Raw genomic sequence first — 18,778 nt, forward strand, 5'->3', positions numbered from 1 at the left:
GGATATAATTTGGTTTTGGATTTGCTGAGAGAATGTTGTGATCGATATAAATCAGAGCTTTATTTCAAATTTACATTTATATGGTAGGAGGAGCTTCTTAATGCATGATAAAATCGGAAACGTTAGAGAGACGTGGACGAATAGTAACTCGTATAAACCACACAAAAAGAGGAGAAAAAAGAAAAAGAAAAAACAGAAGCTTGGAATATATCTCTTTAACGATAAACTTTGTTTTGTGGCGCTCAATTTCGAAAACAACATACATACATGATCATCTTTAAAAACACACCGACCAAACAACACACGACGTCGTTTTCAAAACGGCCTTACCAGAACCATCTATGCAGGGAGTTTAAGAAACTTCCAACTAATCTTCTCCGCTTTTAATACAATAATGCTTCTTCTCTTCTCCTATCAAACTCTTACCACAAAGCCTCGAGTGAATCAATTTCTCTCTTTAAGATGTTATCTCTACGAGTCCCTACTCCTACATCCTTCCGGCGATTGCATGCCGGGCGATCGCGGTTAAGTAGAGACTGTTTATTCTCTTACTCGCCGAGTTTCGTGAACAGAGGAGTCAGACTTAGAGTCAGATCTACCAAATCGGAGGTTGTGTTTACGCCGACGGAGGAGGAGGAAGAAGTAACTCTTCCGGAGGAGCTTCAGCCGGAGCTGATGCCGAAACACGTGGCGATTATAATGGACGGGAACGGAAGATGGGCTAAGAATCAAGGTCTTCAACCTTGGGATGGTCACAGAGCTGGCGTTGAAGCTTTGAAAGAGATCGTTGAGCTTAGTGGTAGATGGGGCATTCAAGTTCTGACAGTTTTCGCCTTCTCTACTGATAACTGGATTAGACCAAGGGTGAGTTTATAACCTATAATTCTTGAATTTTGCATATTACACACCTTTCGATCTTGATGCGATTTGAAGTTATATGTTTCTTTCTGCAGATTGAGATTGATTTCTTGTTTAGTTTATTCGAGAGATCTCTCAAATCAGAGTTCCAAAACTTAGCCCAGTAAGTTTATTTGTAAGCAAGAATTGTTTTTGATTGATTATTTATGTTTCGAGAACTTAATATTTTCGAGTGTTTTAGGAACAATGTTCGGATATCGATCATTGGAGATTCATCGAAACTTCCGAAATCTCTGTTAAGATTGATCAACGAAGTTGAGGAAGGTACTAAGAACAACAAGAGGCTTCAGCTGATCGTAGCGGTTGGTTACAGCGGGAAATACGATGTTTTACAAGCGTGTAGAGGTATTGCTCAGAGAGTTAAAGATGGTGAGATTGATGTTGATGAGATAGATGAGGGACTTATAGAGCAAGAGTTGGAGACGAATTGTACTGAGTTTCCTTATCCGGATCTACTGATAAGAACGAGCGGTGAGTTAAGAGTTAGTAACTTCTTGTTGTGGCAATTGGCTTATACAGAGCTCTTCTTTGCTCAAGAGCTATGGCCTGATTTTGGGAGGAGCGGTTATATCGAAGCTTTGATGTCGTTTCAGCAGAGACAACGACGCTTTGGTGGTCGAAAATCTTGATTTTTTTTTTCTCCTTGCAATAAAATAAATTGGTGTAATGGAAACTGTATATGATGTGTAATAATGGATGTGTTTATGCCTCAAGAACACTGCTTTCAATAAGCCTTTGGGATATTACAGTTACTTGTGTTGCAAGATTCAGTTTTAGTTATGTGTAGGCGAAGCAAGAAACAAGAAACTGCAAGGCTGATTTTATTCGCAATTTTTCGATTTATCTACACAAAATTTATGAAAGTACAATGATATCTGAAATTAGAGCAAGTATTTTGGTTGAAATCTGAGGTGAACATAGTGGACAAAATGTGGATCAAACCCGACAGCCAAATCGTCTTTCTCTGCGTTGATATGAAACCAAGGCCTCTACAAGCTTATCCTTATCAAAATCAGGCCAATGGACTGGTGAGAAGAAGAGCTCGGTGTAAGCGAGCTGCCACAAGAAGAAGTTACTAATCCTCTGTTCTCCACTTGTTCTAATCAGTAGATCAGGACTTGGAAACTCGGTGGAATTTGTCAGAAGCTCTCTCTCGATCAACGCCTCGTCTACATCTTCCTCTCGGATCAATCCAGTTTCTGATTTATGAACAATGCTCTTGCAAGCGCGTAAGATGTCTAATCTCCCGCTATAATCTATTGCCAAGACGAGATGTTTCTTTTTGTAGCTTTTCGTAGCTTCCTCTATCTCGTGGATTGTTTGGCGTAGAGATTCAGGGATCTTTGTTAGATTCCCGATAATAGAAACTCGAGTTTCCTCTCTGAAAACAAAAAGATCTTGGTAAGAAATGAGCATATCATATGTTCTAAACAAAAAACCTAAGTCGAATTGTATTTATACCTTTGGAAATATTGGATCTTGGACTTGAGGTAATGTTGGATCAAAGACATTAAGCACTTAACCTCAATCTTAATAATACCAAGAAAAATGGTTAGTGTCAATAATTGTATGAGAATGTAAGCTACTTTGTCTAAAAAATGTCACACCTTGTGTCTGCCCCAATTCTCTGTTGAGAAAGCAAAAGCTGAGACTGTATGAATCCCCAGTTTAAAGCAGAGTTCAGAGAAGTCTATAAGCCGTTTAGCTCCGGCCTCATGGCCTTGCGACGTCAGCAATCCTTCCCGTTTGGCCCATCTCCGGTTTCCATCCATTATCACTGCCACGTGTCTCGGCATCAGCTCTCTTTGTAGCTCCTCCTCTCCGACCACATAAGTTCCCTCGTCACTTACACAAACAAAAAAGACCATAGCTATGTTATGAACATTTAGCATTGTTATCTTATAACAAAACAGAGCATATGGTATTTGTGAAAGCTCTGTTTCTATTTACTAAAGCCTCTGCATGAAAATCTTAAGTGCACGTTGCCTGTTTGACAACTTTCGAAACATTGCCTGAAATGAACTTAGTTTATTCTGGCTTTCTTATTCTTTTACTAACCAAAAACACACACAAGTTAGCACTGGTCACTCTGTTTTTCTTTGCCTCTTAGATGAAACAGAGAAACTTAACCAATAATCTCTGGCTTTAGTACATAATTATCATTCAATGAAATTTTTGGTGTCATTTGTGCAGTGAATCTTATGCAGCCTCATATAATGAAAAATTAATAATCAAAGAGAATCTTGATATGATCCACCTAAACAGTCTTGTTGTTAAGAATAATTTTATAAATCTCTGTAGTTAACTATTTTTGGTTACATTTTACGCACATGTATAAGGCGATAGAGTTTATTATAACAAACTGAAATAAAATTTCGTAAATTTTTTTTTTTAAAAACTTGGACACATATTCTAAGAAGTAAGTTTAAATCATTCATCACATGTACAACTACTGTTTGGTTAGTTGAGAAGCCAGCAAAAAATGTTTTTCAGTTCAACAAAAACAAGTACCGTTTGTAGTTGTTATCATCGTCTCTCGAAGCTGTGAATTTGATGAATCCGAGGAGTTTAAGCAAGGAAAGAGGCCGGAAGCTAAAATGGTTTGTGATGATGCAACAAGAGATGAGAAACACAAAGAGGAGAGATAAAAGAGAAGAGAGAAGAGACAACATTGTCGACGTATTAGCTCGACTCATTGAAGGTTTCTCATCTTATATAATAAGAAAAATTTTTTTCTAACTTTGTCTAACAACTTGACATTTAGCACTATACTTTTGTGACAAATACCATTCTCATTAATTTTAAATTTAACATTATATTTTTTATTTTACTTTATTTTATTTGTATCTTATGTGGTGTATAGTTTGTTAAAAAAAAAATTGTTATATGGTTTGCTTTTTGAATTTTTTTCAACAATGTTACAAAAATATATTCCTTCCATTTTTTAGTTTTACCATCTAATATATTTCATAATGAAATCATACACCATAGAACCTTAAAAAAAATACTGATCAGCCCAACTAAAAATTATAAACAAATTGAAACCAAATAAAAATAGAAATTGGTTTCATACTTTTAAAGTAAAAACTGAAACCAAATTAATTTAAGATAGACTAGTTTAAAAATATAAACTAATTTAAAAATATAGAAGATTTTCTAATATATATATATATATATATATATCACATTATATTCAATAATCATATATAATGTATTAAAAACACAACTCAAATAAACCAAATTAATTTATGATAGACTAATTTAAAAATATAGAAGATTTTCTAATATATATATATATATATATATCACATTATATTCAATAATCATATATAATGTATTAAAAACACACCTCAAATATATAAAAACTCACATTATATTCAATAATCATATATATTGTATTAAAGACACAACTCAAATTTGTATTTAATAGTAATTTATAAGTTACAGTTTGATTGTCTTTAAAACATATGTACTAAAAAAACATAATGATATCATAACATAATTATTTTATCACCCTATGATATAACAGAAAACAATAATTACAAAAATTAATCTATTGTTAGTTATACTATTAATATTAAAATGATTAGAAATAGAGACAATATATAGAAAAAAAAAGTTAAATTTCACACACTTTTTTTTCATGATTTTTATAAAAACTGGTTAAACTTATAGTATAAGATATTTGTTTTGTGATATCGTTTTAATAAATTATTTTAAATTGACTTATCATATATAAAATTTTTTTTTGTTAACTATTACTTTTAAATGATGACAATAAAATTAATATATAGGACAACATAAAATTATCTATCAAAATAATTAAGTAAGATCTTACATTTTTCTTTCTAGACTACTTATCAGTTTTTTTTTCCAAAAAAGAAAAAATATTAAAAAAAATTATCTTATCTATTTAAAGAAAATATCATATATAGTTGATTTTGCTATAAATAATTGTCTAATTACTATGGTAACCTACTGTTTAAATCAACAATATATTGTAATTAAAAATATTTAGTAATATGTACTTTGAATTTTCTCTTTTTCATGATCCTTCTATGAAATACTATATAACATATATAAATTATAAATTGTAGTTGAACTGTAGTATTATGAATATTATTTTTGAAAATATATATTAACAATTATATCTGTATATTTCATATATAATTAAACGGAAAATTCATTTTATATTTCAAGTTAATAATGCATACATATAAACCAGCTACTTTCTAATTATAAAGATATTTAAAAATATTACCTTGATTGTAAAGATATTCAAAGACATTACCTTGATCGATCAAACCTTCTGTCTCCTTACTACGTATTAGACAGGCCATACACCTTGTACGTGGAGAAACTTAATTGATTACCATTTTTCAATGTTTAACCACCAAAGTAGATCTATATTATATCTCTGCATGTCACCAAACCGATGACATACGTTTATATTTATATTTATATTTATATTTATTACTTGATAAAAGATTCCTGATACATCATATCACACTATTAAGCCGTATTACCGGACCCTTCCAAAGGTATTAATTGATGTAATCGAACAAATCGATTTTGTTTTTCAGTTGGTTAACTGAGAAATAAATATCTTGTTAAACTAAGTCGGTAAGGCCAAATGTTGACAAAAAAAAAACATAGTCGGTAACACTCCGATCCACTAAAGTTTTTTCTAGTGTTTTGTAGCTTAATTCGTTAGGTGTGATTAGATCAACAATGACATGTAAATGTTCCTCAAAAGTAACATTTTTCTGTAATCCATAAAATATCTCACAATTTTTTTTTGCTCGCGTTACATTAATAAATATTTAAATTTATGTTCAAGTTGACAAATTTGCGTCTCATATTGGTAACATTTTAATTATTATTTTCGATCTAAATCTTCAAAAAGCCTTAAAAAAAGGGTAAAATTTGAAGTGTTGTTTTTATTACTTTTACGAGAAATCCTTTATTGTAAAAATAAAAGTAGGTAAAACATTATGACTTAGGGTTTTTTTTTTTCCAGATTCACTAAATTGTAAAGAACCCACAAGACTGATTTCTTGTGTCAGAAGACATCAATTTTTAGCAGCTGAAGAATAAACGCAACACGTCAAATATGGTATTGCACTTGAAATATCAAATTTTACTAGATTTATCTCTCTGTAGCTAAAACAGACTAGTTCGATAGACAAAAGTTAGATGAACATAACAAAAGACGCAGAGATAAACAAAACAAAACAGATGAAATAGAACATATATGGATCAAAACTAGGCCTAAAGAAAATCTCATTTAAAAGTTGAATACGAATTTATTGAAAGTGATTTTTTTGAAAGTTAAGAATATATAGCATTTTTAGAACAAACACATATATTTATGTCTCATATGAAAACAACCGTATCGCTACGTAGTGTACGTACTATTGCATCAATTGAACAATTTTGATTACTGAGACATGAAAATACAAAGTTTAAACTCTTCGACCAAATCGCCTCTGCCTTTGCTGATACCAAGTCAACGCATCAAGATACTCAGCTTCGCCAAAATCAGGCCACAAAACATTAGGAAAGTAAAGCTCAGTGTACGCAGATTGCCATAAGAAGAAGTTACTGATCCTTTGCTCTCCGCTTGTTCTTATCAGCAGGTCAGGGTTTGGGAATTCGCTACACTTTGTCATCAACTCATTCTCCATCGCCTTCTCGTCAATGTCCTCCACTTGGATCAACCCGTCTTTCACTTTCGTTGCAAGATTTTTGCATGCTTGTAAGATGTCAAATCTTCCACTATAGTCTATAGCTATAATGAGTTGTTTCCCTTCGTAGCTCTTTGTAGCTTCCTCTACCTCTTCTATTAAACCTAGAAGCGACTGGGAGATTTTTGCGCGGTTCCCAATAACTGAGATCTTGATCTTATCTCTAAAACCGAATGGGAAAATTAACATCATGACGTAACTCTTCTAAAGAGGATATATTAAAACAATCAACATGTTGGAATAGATACCTTTGGAAGTACGGCATTTCAGACTTAAAGTGTTTCTTAAACAAGGCCATCAAACAGTTAACTTCATCCTGATCAAGGAAAACGAAAAACCGAATCAAAATGGAAGTATGAAAAAACATATATAATCGGTGTTAGTAACTCAACCATAATTAAAAGAATAGTTTTAAAGGTCACAAATTTGTATCACCGGCGGTGAAAAGAAATAACTAATTAATAAACATGTTCTATTCATAAGGTCCAAAACTTCTTGGTTACTCAAAAGCAAAAAATATCTTGAACCGTTTTGTGAAAGTCATATATATATATATATATATATATATATATATATATATATATATATATATCATTTGCAGTAATCACCTCAGGCCTTTCCCAATTTTCAGTGGAGAAAGCAAAGAGTGAGATAGTATTTGTCCCCATAGCGAAACAATCCTTAGCATTCTCCATGAGCCTTTTCACTCCGGCCTCGTGGCCATCCGATGTCCCGAGTCCACGTTTCTCCGCCCAACGTCTGTTTCCGTCCAATATAACCGCCACATGCTTTGGCATTCTATTTTTCGCTCGTTTCTCTTTCTCTCCCATTGGACTACAAAAAAATGTTTGTAGGCTTTTATATTAAACATATATTTGACATATGCATAATACCTAGTAGAACAAACGTTAAAAATTCAATTGAGCAATATGGATTCACACCTGGTTGAAGAATCCATAGTTAGTTAATTTCACAAAAATAATAATAGGAAGGAGCTTAAATTAACACGTGGAAACTATGATTAATAAAAGCAAATAAGTACCGTTCGTCGTTTCTTTCATCACCGTATTTAGAAGCTGTGATTTTGTAGAATCTGATTATATTTTCCAAGGAGAAATGAAGTCTTAGACGCCGAGAAATGAAGAGACCAGGGATGAGAAGAAAAAGAGCAAGAAAAGTAAAAACAACAGAAAATAGAGACAACATTTTTTTTTTTTTTTTTTCTGTCTTTGTTTCAATGTTTTGTTCGAATATTGGAGCACTCGTCTAAGTACTTAAAGAGAGCTACGGGTTGAAAGGCGCACATGATCGATGGAAACTTCTCTCTCGCACTCGCTCGCTGTCTACTCTTGATGCTACGCAAAAACAGATCATACGTAATTAAGGTTTAATAAGATCTTACGACACTTGGAAATCACTAAAACGTTTCGTCACGTGATTTTCTCATTAAACTAAGAAATTTGTATATGTTCATGCTTTGACTTTTGTTCGTCCAGTATAACTTCATGGTTTTAACATAAATGTCGAAGCTAATCGTATAGATATAGTCATGCTCTGACAGTTTTGTTTGCATGCATCGTTTATATCTTCATGACTTCATGTGATGACGTCGTTAAAGAGAATATTAAGAAAGAAAAAAAACGAGCACCGTTTTTAATTAGATGTGTGCAATGTTTTAACTTTTAAGCAAGCACACATGAGTCGCATGCGGATCATCCGGTCCTTGGTTACTATTACTATATATACTAGCTAGTACTAGTAGCTATAGCCTAGAATAATATTCCATCAGTTTCAAATATAGGATGTTTTAGTTAAAACAAGCATGTTAAAAAATATTTATTTTAAAAAAGTTTAATTAACCATAAACAAGATTGCATAATAAAAAATATAAAATTAATCCAAAAATTGTATAAAAATTTGGAAACATCCTATATTATGAAAAAAAAATATTTCTCTAAACATCATATATTAGGAAACGAGGAAACTATTGTAATCTTCGTTTTACTTTCGCACTAGTGTAATTTTGTTTGTTTATATAATTAACATTTCATTTTCTATTTCACTTTAATTTTATTCAACTTATTAATTACTGTATCAGTGTAAATCCTTTTTTTTAATCGCACTACCCACTTTAATTATTGCAATGCATTACAATTGTTGTGAGCATTGACCTTATCTACTTAAAAAGTGTCTAATACTAATGGACTCATTTTTTATTGATACCTCCATCTTTTTTTTTTCCACAATCGCTTTTGATCTATTTTTTTTAATAAATTAAAATATTGGAAAAAATCCTTTATTTTTGATAAAATGTATTGAAATGTTCTTGACATGTGGGAGTCTTCAATATGGTATTTTCCAAGACTTTTTATGCTCAGTTTAAATTAAAAAAAAACAAATGAAAACTATATATAAGATTTAGTTACAAATTAAAAAGAATAATCATCATAGAATAAAAAAAGGATTTGATTTTTCGTAAGAAGGTTATGCTTCCAAGTAACCAAGACGGTTGAGTCCACACACAATTCAGGAAATTTAAGAAAATACAAAATTAAGAACAAAAAGAACATAGGTATATATCCTTATTTTATACTATAAATGCAATAGATACATGGTATACATTTGCATCAATGTTTGACATGTATATTAATCAAATTAATTGAAATCACTTGCATCAATCACTATCCTCCAACCTTTTTACGTGGTTCAACGTAACAGAGACATATGTACAACATAAGTTGGAGACGCCTAAATCCTAATATCTGATAAAATTTATAAAATATCTGCGTATTATCGATATCATCTTCCAACCAAGTTGTTCTCACATTTTTTACCATAGAAGACGTTACATTACTCTTTCTTGTCATTAGTTTTACATCTTTTAAAACTTTGTAAAGAGTATTTGTAATCACTATCTATATTCTTTTTTTTTTTTGTTAAAATACAAGTACGTACTCTGTGATGATAATAATATAATGACAATCAGTCAAACCGTCAAAGTGATACTGCGTGACATACTGTACTATTATTTTACAATAAGGTAATGTCAAATTATTACAGCCAGCCCAGCCAAGTGGCAAGCCTCTTTTAATGGAAGCTGACGAAAAAACCTTCAGTACGGACTAAGGTCATGCTTTTAAAATAAGTGCACAATCGTAATTTTCACACAGGTGATTAAACCCCGCTTTTAAAATAAGGGCATAATCGTAATTTCTGCTTAAGTTTCGCGACTTTCTTGAAAAGGCAACTTCGAGAATCGTAACTGATATATAAGTGCTCATCAAGAAAAGAAAAAAAAATCCACTCTTCTCCTTCTCGTTCTGATCATCTGATTGGGCCGTGAAACATAAAACTCCTAGAAAGAAGTCTTTAATTCTTTTTTTTTTCTTAAATAAAAACAAAAGAAGAAAATTTCCTTTTTTGTATCGATGCTTTGAATCACAAGCATCGTCGTTTTTGGCTTTCTGTGTAATTCATTGATTCATTCTCTCTGTTTCGTTTGATGGGAATTACTATTGTTGCTCACCTCCTATATGGCGAAGTTGTCTTTCAAGGATTCTCTAAAAGCTCTTGAAGCTGATATCCAACACGCTAATACACTGTAATATCCTCCTTTTTCTTTCTCGAGTTTTTTTTATTGGATTTATCGGCTTTTATTTTATAAAGTCTCGATTTTTACTTTTGTAACTCTGGTCTCTTGTTATTGCTTGGTTTGCATGTAAGAGAAGGGAATTAAAGGTTGCTTCTTTTCTTTTTTATTGTTAGCAGTGAAGTTTGTAAAAATTTCTTCTTTAAGGTTATGTAGCTTGATATTCTCATAGGTCCATCACTATTTGAGAAATTGATCACTGCGTAAAGGGTTTATCTAGACTCGAACTGTTTTTTTTAATACAAGGAGTATATGTTTAGGCTCGTGATGACCTCAATTGATTCTTGAGGTTTCTTGTCCTCCACTAGTGAACTAATTATATCAGAGCAAAATAACCATATTAGCTGAATCAGTAATGGTCTAATTTAGTGTCTTGGCTGCTACTGCTAGTGTTAAAGGCTACTACAACTTATTGAACTCTTAGAATGTTTCTGTGATTGATATTAGTGGTAAAGCTGTTTGAATATTTTCATGCCTTGACAAAAAAATCTGTTTTATAGTTAAATGCTTACTATCTTGATCTCATGTTTGTTAATTTCTGAAATTTGAATAACAGAGCTTTAGATCATCCTCGAGAGAAGGATGGAGCGCGTATTCAGATGAGATTATCTTACAGCCCGGCTGCTCAATGTTTTCTTTTTCTTGTACAATGGACTGATTGTCACCTCGCTGGTGCCCTCGGTTTGCTCAGAGTTCTTATCTATATGGTACTTTCTTTCACCATTTTTCTTACTTACTACATTTAACATACTGTTTGGTGATATATAGTTTGATTAACCCGTTGAGCTATAAATTTGGTTCAGACTTATGCGGATGGAAAGACCACAATGTCGGTTTACGAAAGAAAAGCCAGCATAAGAGAGTTTTACGGTATATGTTTCTTTTGCGCTGATATAAATTTTGGTGATGGAGGATGATATAGTTAGTATATGCTCATGGATTTTTCACTGTCTTGGTGTTTATTAGCTGTGATATTCCCGTCGTTGTTACAACTCCAAAGAGGTATTACAGACCTAGAAGACCGCAAACAGAAAGAAGTCTGCAATACGAGATACATAAAGAAGGATGAGAGCGAAATGTTTGAGCTCTCGAAGATTGAGGTCGAGAGGGAAGAAGAATGTGGAATCTGTCTGGAGATGAACAGCATGTGCATGGTCGTGCTTCCCAACTGTACTCATTCTTTATGCATAAAGTGTTACCGCGATTGGTAAGTCAAACTCTCAAAGCCTTTGTAACCTTTTGAATTAATGTAACTGGTTTTCTAAAAAAAGGGTCATGTTTTTTTTTTTACTTAGGCGAGGGAGATCACAGTCATGCCCGTTCTGCAGAGACAGCCTAAAAAGAGTAGACTCGGGTGATCTCTGGATGTTTTTGGACCAAACCGATACAGTGAATCTCACTGCGATCACTAGAGAGAATCAGAAACGGTTGTTTGATTACATTGAGAAGCTACCGCTCGTGGTTCCAGATCAAATGTATGCGTCTTCTCCTCACGATTGCCATCTGAGGTAAAGGCGAAACACCGGTTCTTTGTGTATGTATTAGAGTTAGTACAAGTACAAGTACTATAGTCCCTCGTTAAAACTCTTTTCTTTACCATTTATCTTGGGAAAGTCCCATTATGTATATTTTTAGTAATCTCTTCTTCTTCAAGAAGAGGGCTACACTTACAAGTTACAACTAATTTACATTGGATCTTGAATAAAAATGATCCTTTCCCACGCAAAAAAAATTGTTGAGAATTCATATGGATGGATTCAGTCAACAGAACCCGACCCGGTAAATGTTATTCGGGTCGAGTTTGGGTGGATTTACTGGTCAACTTAACCCGACCCGTTAAATTCTGTTATGCGCGTCTACGGCGAATTATTCAAATTCCCGATTTAAAGGCAATTGCAATTAGGGTTTTTTACTCGGCGAGGATCGATGAATCCATTGACAATGGTGAAGCAGACACAGAGAATTAACGCGAAAGAATTACATCTAGGGATCTCCGACGAAGCATCATGGCACGCCAAGTTCAAAGATTCAGCCTACGTTTACGTCGGACGCTTACCGTACGATCTCACGGAGGGTGATCTCCTCGCCGTTTTCGCACAGTATAAGTTTCTTCTTCTCACAATTGTTTGAAATAGTAGTAATGTATGTACCTAAGAAGGTATGGTGGTGATTCTTATTCTGAATGTTTTGGTTTCAATTGAAGAAGTTATGGTGAAGTTGTTGATGTGAATCTTGTTCGAGACCAAGGAACTGGGAAATCAAAAGGATTTGCTTTTGTTGCTTATGAAGATCAGCGAAGTACTAATCTTGCTGTTGGTTAGTTCATGATGAAGCCCTTCCTCTCTATGGATCTTTTTTACTACTACACATTGTTTCTCTTAATTCAGATTCTTCTTCTTCTTCTCCCTGGATTGTAGATAATCTGAATGGAGCTAAGGTGTTGGGGAGGATAATTAAAGTGGAGCATCGTGGTGAATACTTAAAGAGAGAAGAGGAAGATGATGAGACGAAGGAGAAGAAGAGAGAGGCCCGTGGTATTTGCAGAGCTTTTCAGAGAAGGGAGTGTACTTCGTGGGGACTCTTGCAAGTTTTCTCACGATGAAAACGTAAAATTAGCATAATCTCTCAAGAATCAAATATGTTTTTACTCATTGATTTTGTATTTTGATTCTTTTTTTACTTTATATGGACAGAGAGGTGCTAATACCGGTTGAGGAGCTGAAGATCGGAGAAGTTCCAGGTGAGATTGTGTAAAAGAATCACTATGGCATATAGGATGTAGGTGATTGTTCATATTGATATCAGGTGGTAATGCTTTACATGAGTAGCTAGAAGCCTAGAATCTATGGGGAATGAGATTTGTTGACCATTTAGCTACATACAGATGTGTTTCTCTGTTTATATGTCAATCTTATTTTCAGTTTTCTCCTTGACGACATTTACAGACTGATTAGTAGTATATGAAACACACAGTCGCTTTGGTTCTAGACAGTTGAACGTTTCTTGAGTTTCTTGGCTATTCCAGCAAAGTACTTACCATGGTAATTCGCCTGCTGAATCTCCAGCTCAGTTGGCTCGCGTGACCCATCAGCTGCATAAGTCCCTGAGCCATACGGCGAACCACCTTTCACCTCTCCCATCTCGTACATGCTTTTACCAAAGGTATACCCTACCGGTACAAATATCATCCCGTGATGAGCCAGTTTTGTCACTGCCGTCAGTCTGCAGATCAAAAAGTCAATCAATGCTTGCCTATGTTGTTCTAACTTTTGCTATCTGTTAGAACTATGTTCTTACGCAGTGAGTTCTTGACCTCCGCCGTGAAAACCCGTACTCCAGAAGATTCCAGCAGGTTTCCCAGCGAGAGCCTGTGTAGTCCAGATATCACTTGTATTGTCAAAGAAAGTCATGACCTGTGATGCCATCACTCCAAACCTAGAAGGAAAGCCAAACATGAATCCATCTGCTTCCGCCAGTTGTTCTGGTCGAATATCCGCTACATCGTCCGGTCTTGGAACAGCCTTCACTTTCTCCAGTATTTTCTCCGGTAATGTCTCTGGCACTTGCCATAGTGTTGCTTCCACGTCTGGAACAGAGTTGGCTCCTCGGAGGACCTCTCGTGCCATTGTCTCAACATGACCGTGCAAGGAATAGTACCTACCACCAGACAAACCGTAAACCAGATCTTTCGTCAAAACCAATCTGGTCTGAGGACCGAAAACCAGATTTTTCGATCTGTCTGGGCCAGTAGCATAAAATAGCAGAATTCTATTGACTACAGTTGATTAACTTGGGATGGATTGGTTAAAGACTCACACTATGTAAATCTTGGTGACAGCCATAGCTTATAGCTTGAAGTTGCGGACAAACCAAGAATTCCTGCCCCTGAAACTAAGGAACATGACACTGTTATGTGATCCGAAGCTTTTCGATGATCGAAATGGAAATTTATATATCGACGAGAAAACATTGATAATTGATATATTCTCCTTGAGGACCAATAATTTTTTATCAACAATGTTCGTTTTTTCCTACACCTTCACAAGTTTTGACTAAGTTTACTGGAAATCGGAACTTTACAAAAACTGACATTATCAGATTTCCAAATAAGAATCGACTCCTATACAAAAAAAGTAGCAATTCTGAGGAAAATAAAATAACTAACCTTTGTGAAAGAAGGAAGAGGAGGAGATGAAGAAACAGTCTGAGGTTCGGAGTTAGCTTCGGGGATGTTCCAAGACAATAAATAATATGTCCTTCAGGTTTGGTGAAGATGATCTTTTAAGAACTGTAGATCACGTGGCAATAAGTTTGACCGACCATTTTTCTTACATTGGGCTCATCATCTTCAAGCCCAATAAATGTTTAATGTCTCTCCTCCTCCTCTTGGCTTCTGAATAATTTTTTAGTCAGACAATAATAAATCTCATCATGATTAAGAAAATTAGTAACAGACAGTATATATAGTTTACACAGCTTACTGATAACTCGTTATTTATAAACTTATCCATATTAAAAATATTGATAACTCGTTATTTTTATTGTTATATATATTTTAAGATATAATACATAAATTAATTATGTCCAAGAAAAATAAACACATAAATTAACAAATTTAAAAATATTGTATCCATAACATAATAATTCACATTTATTTTTTAATATAGTTACTTTTAAAAAATTCATAGGTTTTCTATATGATAGAGTAATTGATTATGAAGTTAAATATTCAGCCAGTTATAATATTTTCGGTTGATTTTAAAGGTTTTGGTATAAATATTTATTGCAAAATTTGAGACTATTAGTTACTTGCAAAAAAAAAATATATATGATTTTTTATTAATAAATATAATTCAAATAATATCTTAATTTTATAAAGTTTTGAATAAATTAAATATATGGGTATGCAACTTATAAATAAATTGTATTAATACTAAAATCAAAACAAATTATTTGGAATATTCATTTTATAAGAAAGAAATACATTGGAGTAAAAACCACACTTCTTATGTTTTACTGGTAACGGAGAAATACATTCGAAACACATTTTTTCGGAAAGAAAAAATTCTGTTCGGACCAAAGATATATTTCTTAAAGATGTAAAATACAGTGATACCATTTTGGTCAACATACCATTTGATACAATGTCTTTAAGATACACATGATGAATTGTATAATTCACGTTAATATTTTTTAAAACTTTTCACTATCTGATAAAATAATACAAATAATTTTTATTTAATTTAAATATCTAAATATAAATAAATAATCTATATATACAAATAAATAATTTAAAATATAGAAATAAAGAAACAGAATCAAAGGAACTTAATTTGGATTATTTCTTGACCGGTTTAGGCATGATGCTACTATATATAAACGGTTTCGTTTTCATCTCTATGAATCCATAGAAACTGAAAGTTTACAAGAAAAAAAATGCCGAAACGAGCAGATTCCTTTTGTCTCCTCCCATGTCTCCTTGTCTTGTTATTGAGTTCAGTCTTAGGAGTCATAGATGATCCTCAAAGTAAACAAGTGAGTTACGTTCTCATAATCTCGTACGTATACAATAATTATCACTAATATATTGTTTCTCTCTATACATGGTGATAATGATGACGATACTTACTAATTCATAAAGGTGTATGTTGTGTACATGGGCTCACTTCCCTCTCAACTGGAATACACACCAACATCGCATCATATGAGTATTCTTCAAGAAGTCACGGGAGAAAGGTGCGATTCACTTGAATCCTGCCTTCTGTAACCATTATTGTGATTAGTTATAATAAGCTTATAACAAGTGATATATATGGATGTACACGTACTCTAGTTCGATGGAAGGTCTTTTGGTGAGAAGTTACAAGAGGAGTTTCAATGGGTTTGCAGCCCGGCTCACTGAGTCAGAACGACAAAGAGTAGCGGGTTAGTGTTCTTCGATTGAGACACGTACATCTTACGTTAACATGTTTTTTTCAGGTTAAAATTTTATGAAAACCCTTTTTAATTTGTGTTGTTAGAAATGGAGGGAGTTGTGTCTGTGTTCCCAAACAAGAAGTTACAACTCCAAACGACAGCGTCTTGGGATTTCATGGGGTTGAAGGAAGGTACGAATACAAAGCGAAACTTGGCCATAGAAAGCGATACTATCATCGGCATGATCGACACTGGGATTTGGCCGGAATCCGAGAGCTTTTCCGACAAAGGGTTTGGTCCTCCTCCCAAAAAATGGAAAGGTGTTTGTTCCGGTGGCAAAAACTTCACTTGCAACAAGTATATTTCTCATAATTAATTAAATTCTCTAATAGAAGATTAGTACTATTGTTTTAGCTAGGCAAAGACTGATGTGTTCACATTTAAATATTATAGTAAGTTGATCGGAGCAAGAGACTACACAAGCGAAGGCGTCAGGGACAGAGATGGCCACGGTACACACACAGCGTCCACAGCGGCTGGAAACGCAGTTGCGAATACAAGCTTCTTTGGAATAGGCAATGGAACGGCAAGAGGTGGTGTTCCAGCTTCTAGAATCGCAGCTTACAAAGTCTGCTCCGAGACAGAGTGTACCTCGGCATCTGTACTGGCAGCCTTTGATGACGCGATCGCAGACGGTGTTGACCTCATCAGCATCTCTATCGGGGGAAGGTATCCCAACCGGTACGAAAACGACACGATTTCGATCGGGGCTTTTCACGCTATGGCTAAAGGGATTCTAACAGTGCACGCAGCAGGTAATTCTCCGACTCTTCCGACTCCGGCCAGAATCGTGAGTGTAGCGCCGTGGATCTTAACAGTTGGAGCTAGCAACACAAACCGTGAGTTTATCACCAAAGTTGTTTTGGGAAACGGCAAGACACTTGTCGTAAGTAGCACTCTCGTTTCTCTGCATGCATGTCATCATTGTACGTAGTAGTAGCTCAGTCTCTTTAAAAAGAATCTTTTTTTTTTTTTTTTTTTTGACAGGGGAGATCAGTGAATGCTTTTGATCTGAAAGGGAAGATGTATCCTCTTGTGTTCGAAGACTATTTAACGAAAGGAAAGATCTTGGTTTCCAGATATCCATTTAGTGCAGAAGCAGCTGTTGCATCCATTTTTAGAGACGACTACGAATACTATGCCGACGTTAGCTCCACGCCCTTCTCTCTTCTACCACCAGACGAATTTGACTCTCTCGTCTCTTACATTAACTGCACAAAGTAACAATCAATCCTCATTCTCTCTATAAATTACCTCTACTTATTTTGTCCTGATACCTCTGTGTTTGTTTTCTTTCTCAGGTCTCCGCAAGGATCTGTTCTGAAAACTGAGTCAATCTTTAATCAAACAGCTCCTACAATTGCTTCCTTCTCTGCTCGCGGTCCAAACACCATTGCAGTTGATCTTCTTAAGGTATCTTAACATTTTTTTTATGCTCCTGTTTCTTTTTTCTTCTTTCCTGGTCTCAGTGACAATGGTTGATGGATTGCAGCCAGATGTAACAGCACCAGGAGTGGAGATCCTCGCTGCCTATTCACCTTTGTCTCAGCCAGCATCCGAAGGGATCGACAAAAGACGTGTCAACTACTCTGTTTTGTCCGGAACTTCTATGGCTTGTCCACACGTTGCAGGCGTGGCTGCTTACATCAAGACTTTTCATCCTGAATGGTCTCCTTCCGTGATCCAATCTGCTATCATGACAACTAGTAAACAAAACTTACAATCCAGCTTTTTACTTTCTTGTCCCTGCTAAGCTAGTAACCTCTGTTGAGAATACTCTTTTGCTTATACAGTCTCTTTATTAATCTTTGCAGCTTGGCCAATGAATGCTAATACAACTGTCTTGACATCAACCGATGTCCTTGCACCAACCGAGTTTGCTTCAGGAGCTGGACATGTCGACCCAATAGCTGCTTTAAATCCTGGACTTGTCTACGAACTGACCAAATCAGACCACATCGCCTTTCTCTGCGGGTTGAACTACACTTCGAAAACCCTTCAACTCATCGCTGGTGAAGCTGTAACTTGCAGTGGAGAGACCTTACCAAGAAACCTAAACTATCCTTCCATGTCAGCTCAAATTTCTAAAACTAATAGCTCCTTCACTGTGACTTTCAAAAGAACCGTCACCAACCTCGGTACCCCCAACTCTACATACAAATCAAAGATCGTCTTAAACCGTGGATCTAAGCTCAGTGCCAAGGTCTCGCCTAGTGTTCTTTCTTTCAAAAGGGTGAACGAGAAACAGTCTTTCACAGTAACTGTTTCAGGCAACAATCTCAACCGAAAACAACCTTCGTCTGCAAACCTAATGTGGTCTGATGGAACACATAACGTGAGAAGTGTCATTGTTGTTTACACTGATGATTATAGGTCACCATAGTCATCATTATCATAATATTGTCGCAGTTGTGTTTCTTTATTCTATATTTGTGTTTCAATCTTTTTTGATGATTAGTTTTTGTGTTTCTTAGTTCACACTTCACAG

At 34.6% G+C, this 18,778-nt stretch overlaps 7 protein-coding genes across 9 annotated transcripts; 4 read left to right on the forward strand and 3 right to left on the reverse strand.

Moving 5' to 3' along the window:
* The first annotated feature begins 106 nt into the window (after positions 1–106).
* On the forward strand, positions 107–1,631 carry LOC104761977 (dehydrodolichyl diphosphate synthase 2-like). The gene is made up of 3 exons (XM_010485181.3): positions 107–864; positions 954–1,021; positions 1,100–1,631. The coding sequence occupies exons 1-3, from the start codon at positions 463–465 to the stop codon at positions 1,545–1,547; spliced, it is 918 nt and encodes a 305-aa protein (XP_010483483.2). The 5' UTR covers positions 107–462; the 3' UTR covers positions 1,548–1,631.
* An 83-nt stretch (positions 1,632–1,714) lies between these two features.
* Positions 1,715–3,606, reverse strand: LOC104761976 (dehydrodolichyl diphosphate synthase 3-like). Its single transcript, XM_010485180.2, has 4 exons — positions 3,430–3,606; positions 2,526–2,763; positions 2,380–2,447; positions 1,715–2,299 (listed from the first exon to the last, which is right to left on the reverse strand). The coding sequence occupies exons 1-4, from the start codon at positions 3,588–3,590 to the stop codon at positions 1,855–1,857; spliced, it is 912 nt and encodes a 303-aa protein (XP_010483482.1). The 5' UTR covers positions 3,591–3,606; the 3' UTR covers positions 1,715–1,854.
* A 2,598-nt stretch (positions 3,607–6,204) lies between these two features.
* LOC104761978 (dehydrodolichyl diphosphate synthase 5-like) lies at positions 6,205–7,907 on the reverse strand. Its single transcript, XM_010485182.2, has 4 exons — positions 7,708–7,907; positions 7,274–7,499; positions 6,914–6,981; positions 6,205–6,828 (listed from the first exon to the last, which is right to left on the reverse strand). Exons 1-4 carry the CDS (start codon positions 7,869–7,871, stop codon positions 6,384–6,386), a joined length of 903 nt encoding a protein of 300 aa, XP_010483484.2. The 5' UTR covers positions 7,872–7,907; the 3' UTR covers positions 6,205–6,383.
* A 2,022-nt stretch (positions 7,908–9,929) lies between these two features.
* On the forward strand, positions 9,930–12,046 carry LOC104761979 (E3 ubiquitin-protein ligase AIRP2-like). Its single transcript, XM_010485184.2, has 5 exons — positions 9,930–10,266; positions 10,871–11,021; positions 11,118–11,184; positions 11,281–11,521; positions 11,610–12,046. The coding sequence occupies exons 1-5, from the start codon at positions 10,199–10,201 to the stop codon at positions 11,824–11,826; spliced, it is 744 nt and encodes a 247-aa protein (XP_010483486.1). The 5' UTR covers positions 9,930–10,198; the 3' UTR covers positions 11,827–12,046.
* A 133-nt stretch (positions 12,047–12,179) lies between these two features.
* Positions 12,180–14,350, forward strand: LOC104761980 (zinc finger CCCH domain-containing protein 42-like). Of its 2 annotated transcripts, none has more exons than XM_087498061.1 (5): positions 12,180–12,413; positions 12,518–12,630; positions 12,732–12,920; positions 13,008–13,054; positions 13,380–14,350. In XM_087498061.1, the coding sequence occupies exons 1-3, from the start codon at positions 12,241–12,243 to the stop codon at positions 12,914–12,916; spliced, it is 471 nt and encodes a 156-aa protein (XP_087354187.1). In that variant the 5' UTR covers positions 12,180–12,240; the 3' UTR covers positions 12,917–12,920; positions 13,008–13,054; positions 13,380–14,350. The 2 variants fall into 2 exon arrangements, with proteins under 2 accessions (XP_087354187.1, XP_087354188.1); XM_087498062.1 differs by having other exon boundaries at positions 12,195–12,413; positions 12,521–12,630.
* LOC104761981 (putative NAD(P)H dehydrogenase (quinone) FQR1-like 3) lies at positions 13,087–14,550 on the reverse strand. 2 transcript variants are annotated; one of them, XM_010485185.2, is made up of 4 exons: positions 14,480–14,550; positions 14,131–14,199; positions 13,612–13,971; positions 13,087–13,536 (listed from the first exon to the last, which is right to left on the reverse strand). In XM_010485185.2, exons 2-4 carry the CDS (start codon positions 14,154–14,156, stop codon positions 13,299–13,301), a joined length of 624 nt encoding a protein of 207 aa, XP_010483487.1. In that variant the 5' UTR covers positions 14,157–14,199; positions 14,480–14,550; the 3' UTR covers positions 13,087–13,298. The 2 variants fall into 2 exon arrangements, with proteins under 2 accessions (XP_010483487.1, XP_010483488.1); XM_010485186.2 differs by having other exon boundaries at positions 14,131–14,205; positions 14,480–14,543.
* Positions 14,551–15,715: 1,165 nt separating this feature from the next.
* Positions 15,716–18,763, forward strand: LOC104761983 (subtilisin-like protease SBT4.7). Its single transcript, XM_010485188.2, has 9 exons — positions 15,716–15,849; positions 15,956–16,050; positions 16,148–16,239; positions 16,335–16,587; positions 16,684–17,176; positions 17,278–17,510; positions 17,592–17,703; positions 17,783–17,996; positions 18,105–18,763. The coding sequence occupies exons 1-9, from the start codon at positions 15,751–15,753 to the stop codon at positions 18,671–18,673; spliced, it is 2,160 nt and encodes a 719-aa protein (XP_010483490.1). The 5' UTR covers positions 15,716–15,750; the 3' UTR covers positions 18,674–18,763.
* Positions 18,764–18,778: the final 15 nt, after the last annotated feature.

Source organism: Camelina sativa, chromosome 18 (assembly GCF_030686135.1).
Source record: "Camelina sativa cultivar CO46 ecotype springtype chromosome 18, ASM3068613v1".
In the NCBI taxonomy this organism is placed as follows: domain Eukaryota; kingdom Viridiplantae; phylum Streptophyta; class Magnoliopsida; order Brassicales; family Brassicaceae; genus Camelina; species Camelina sativa.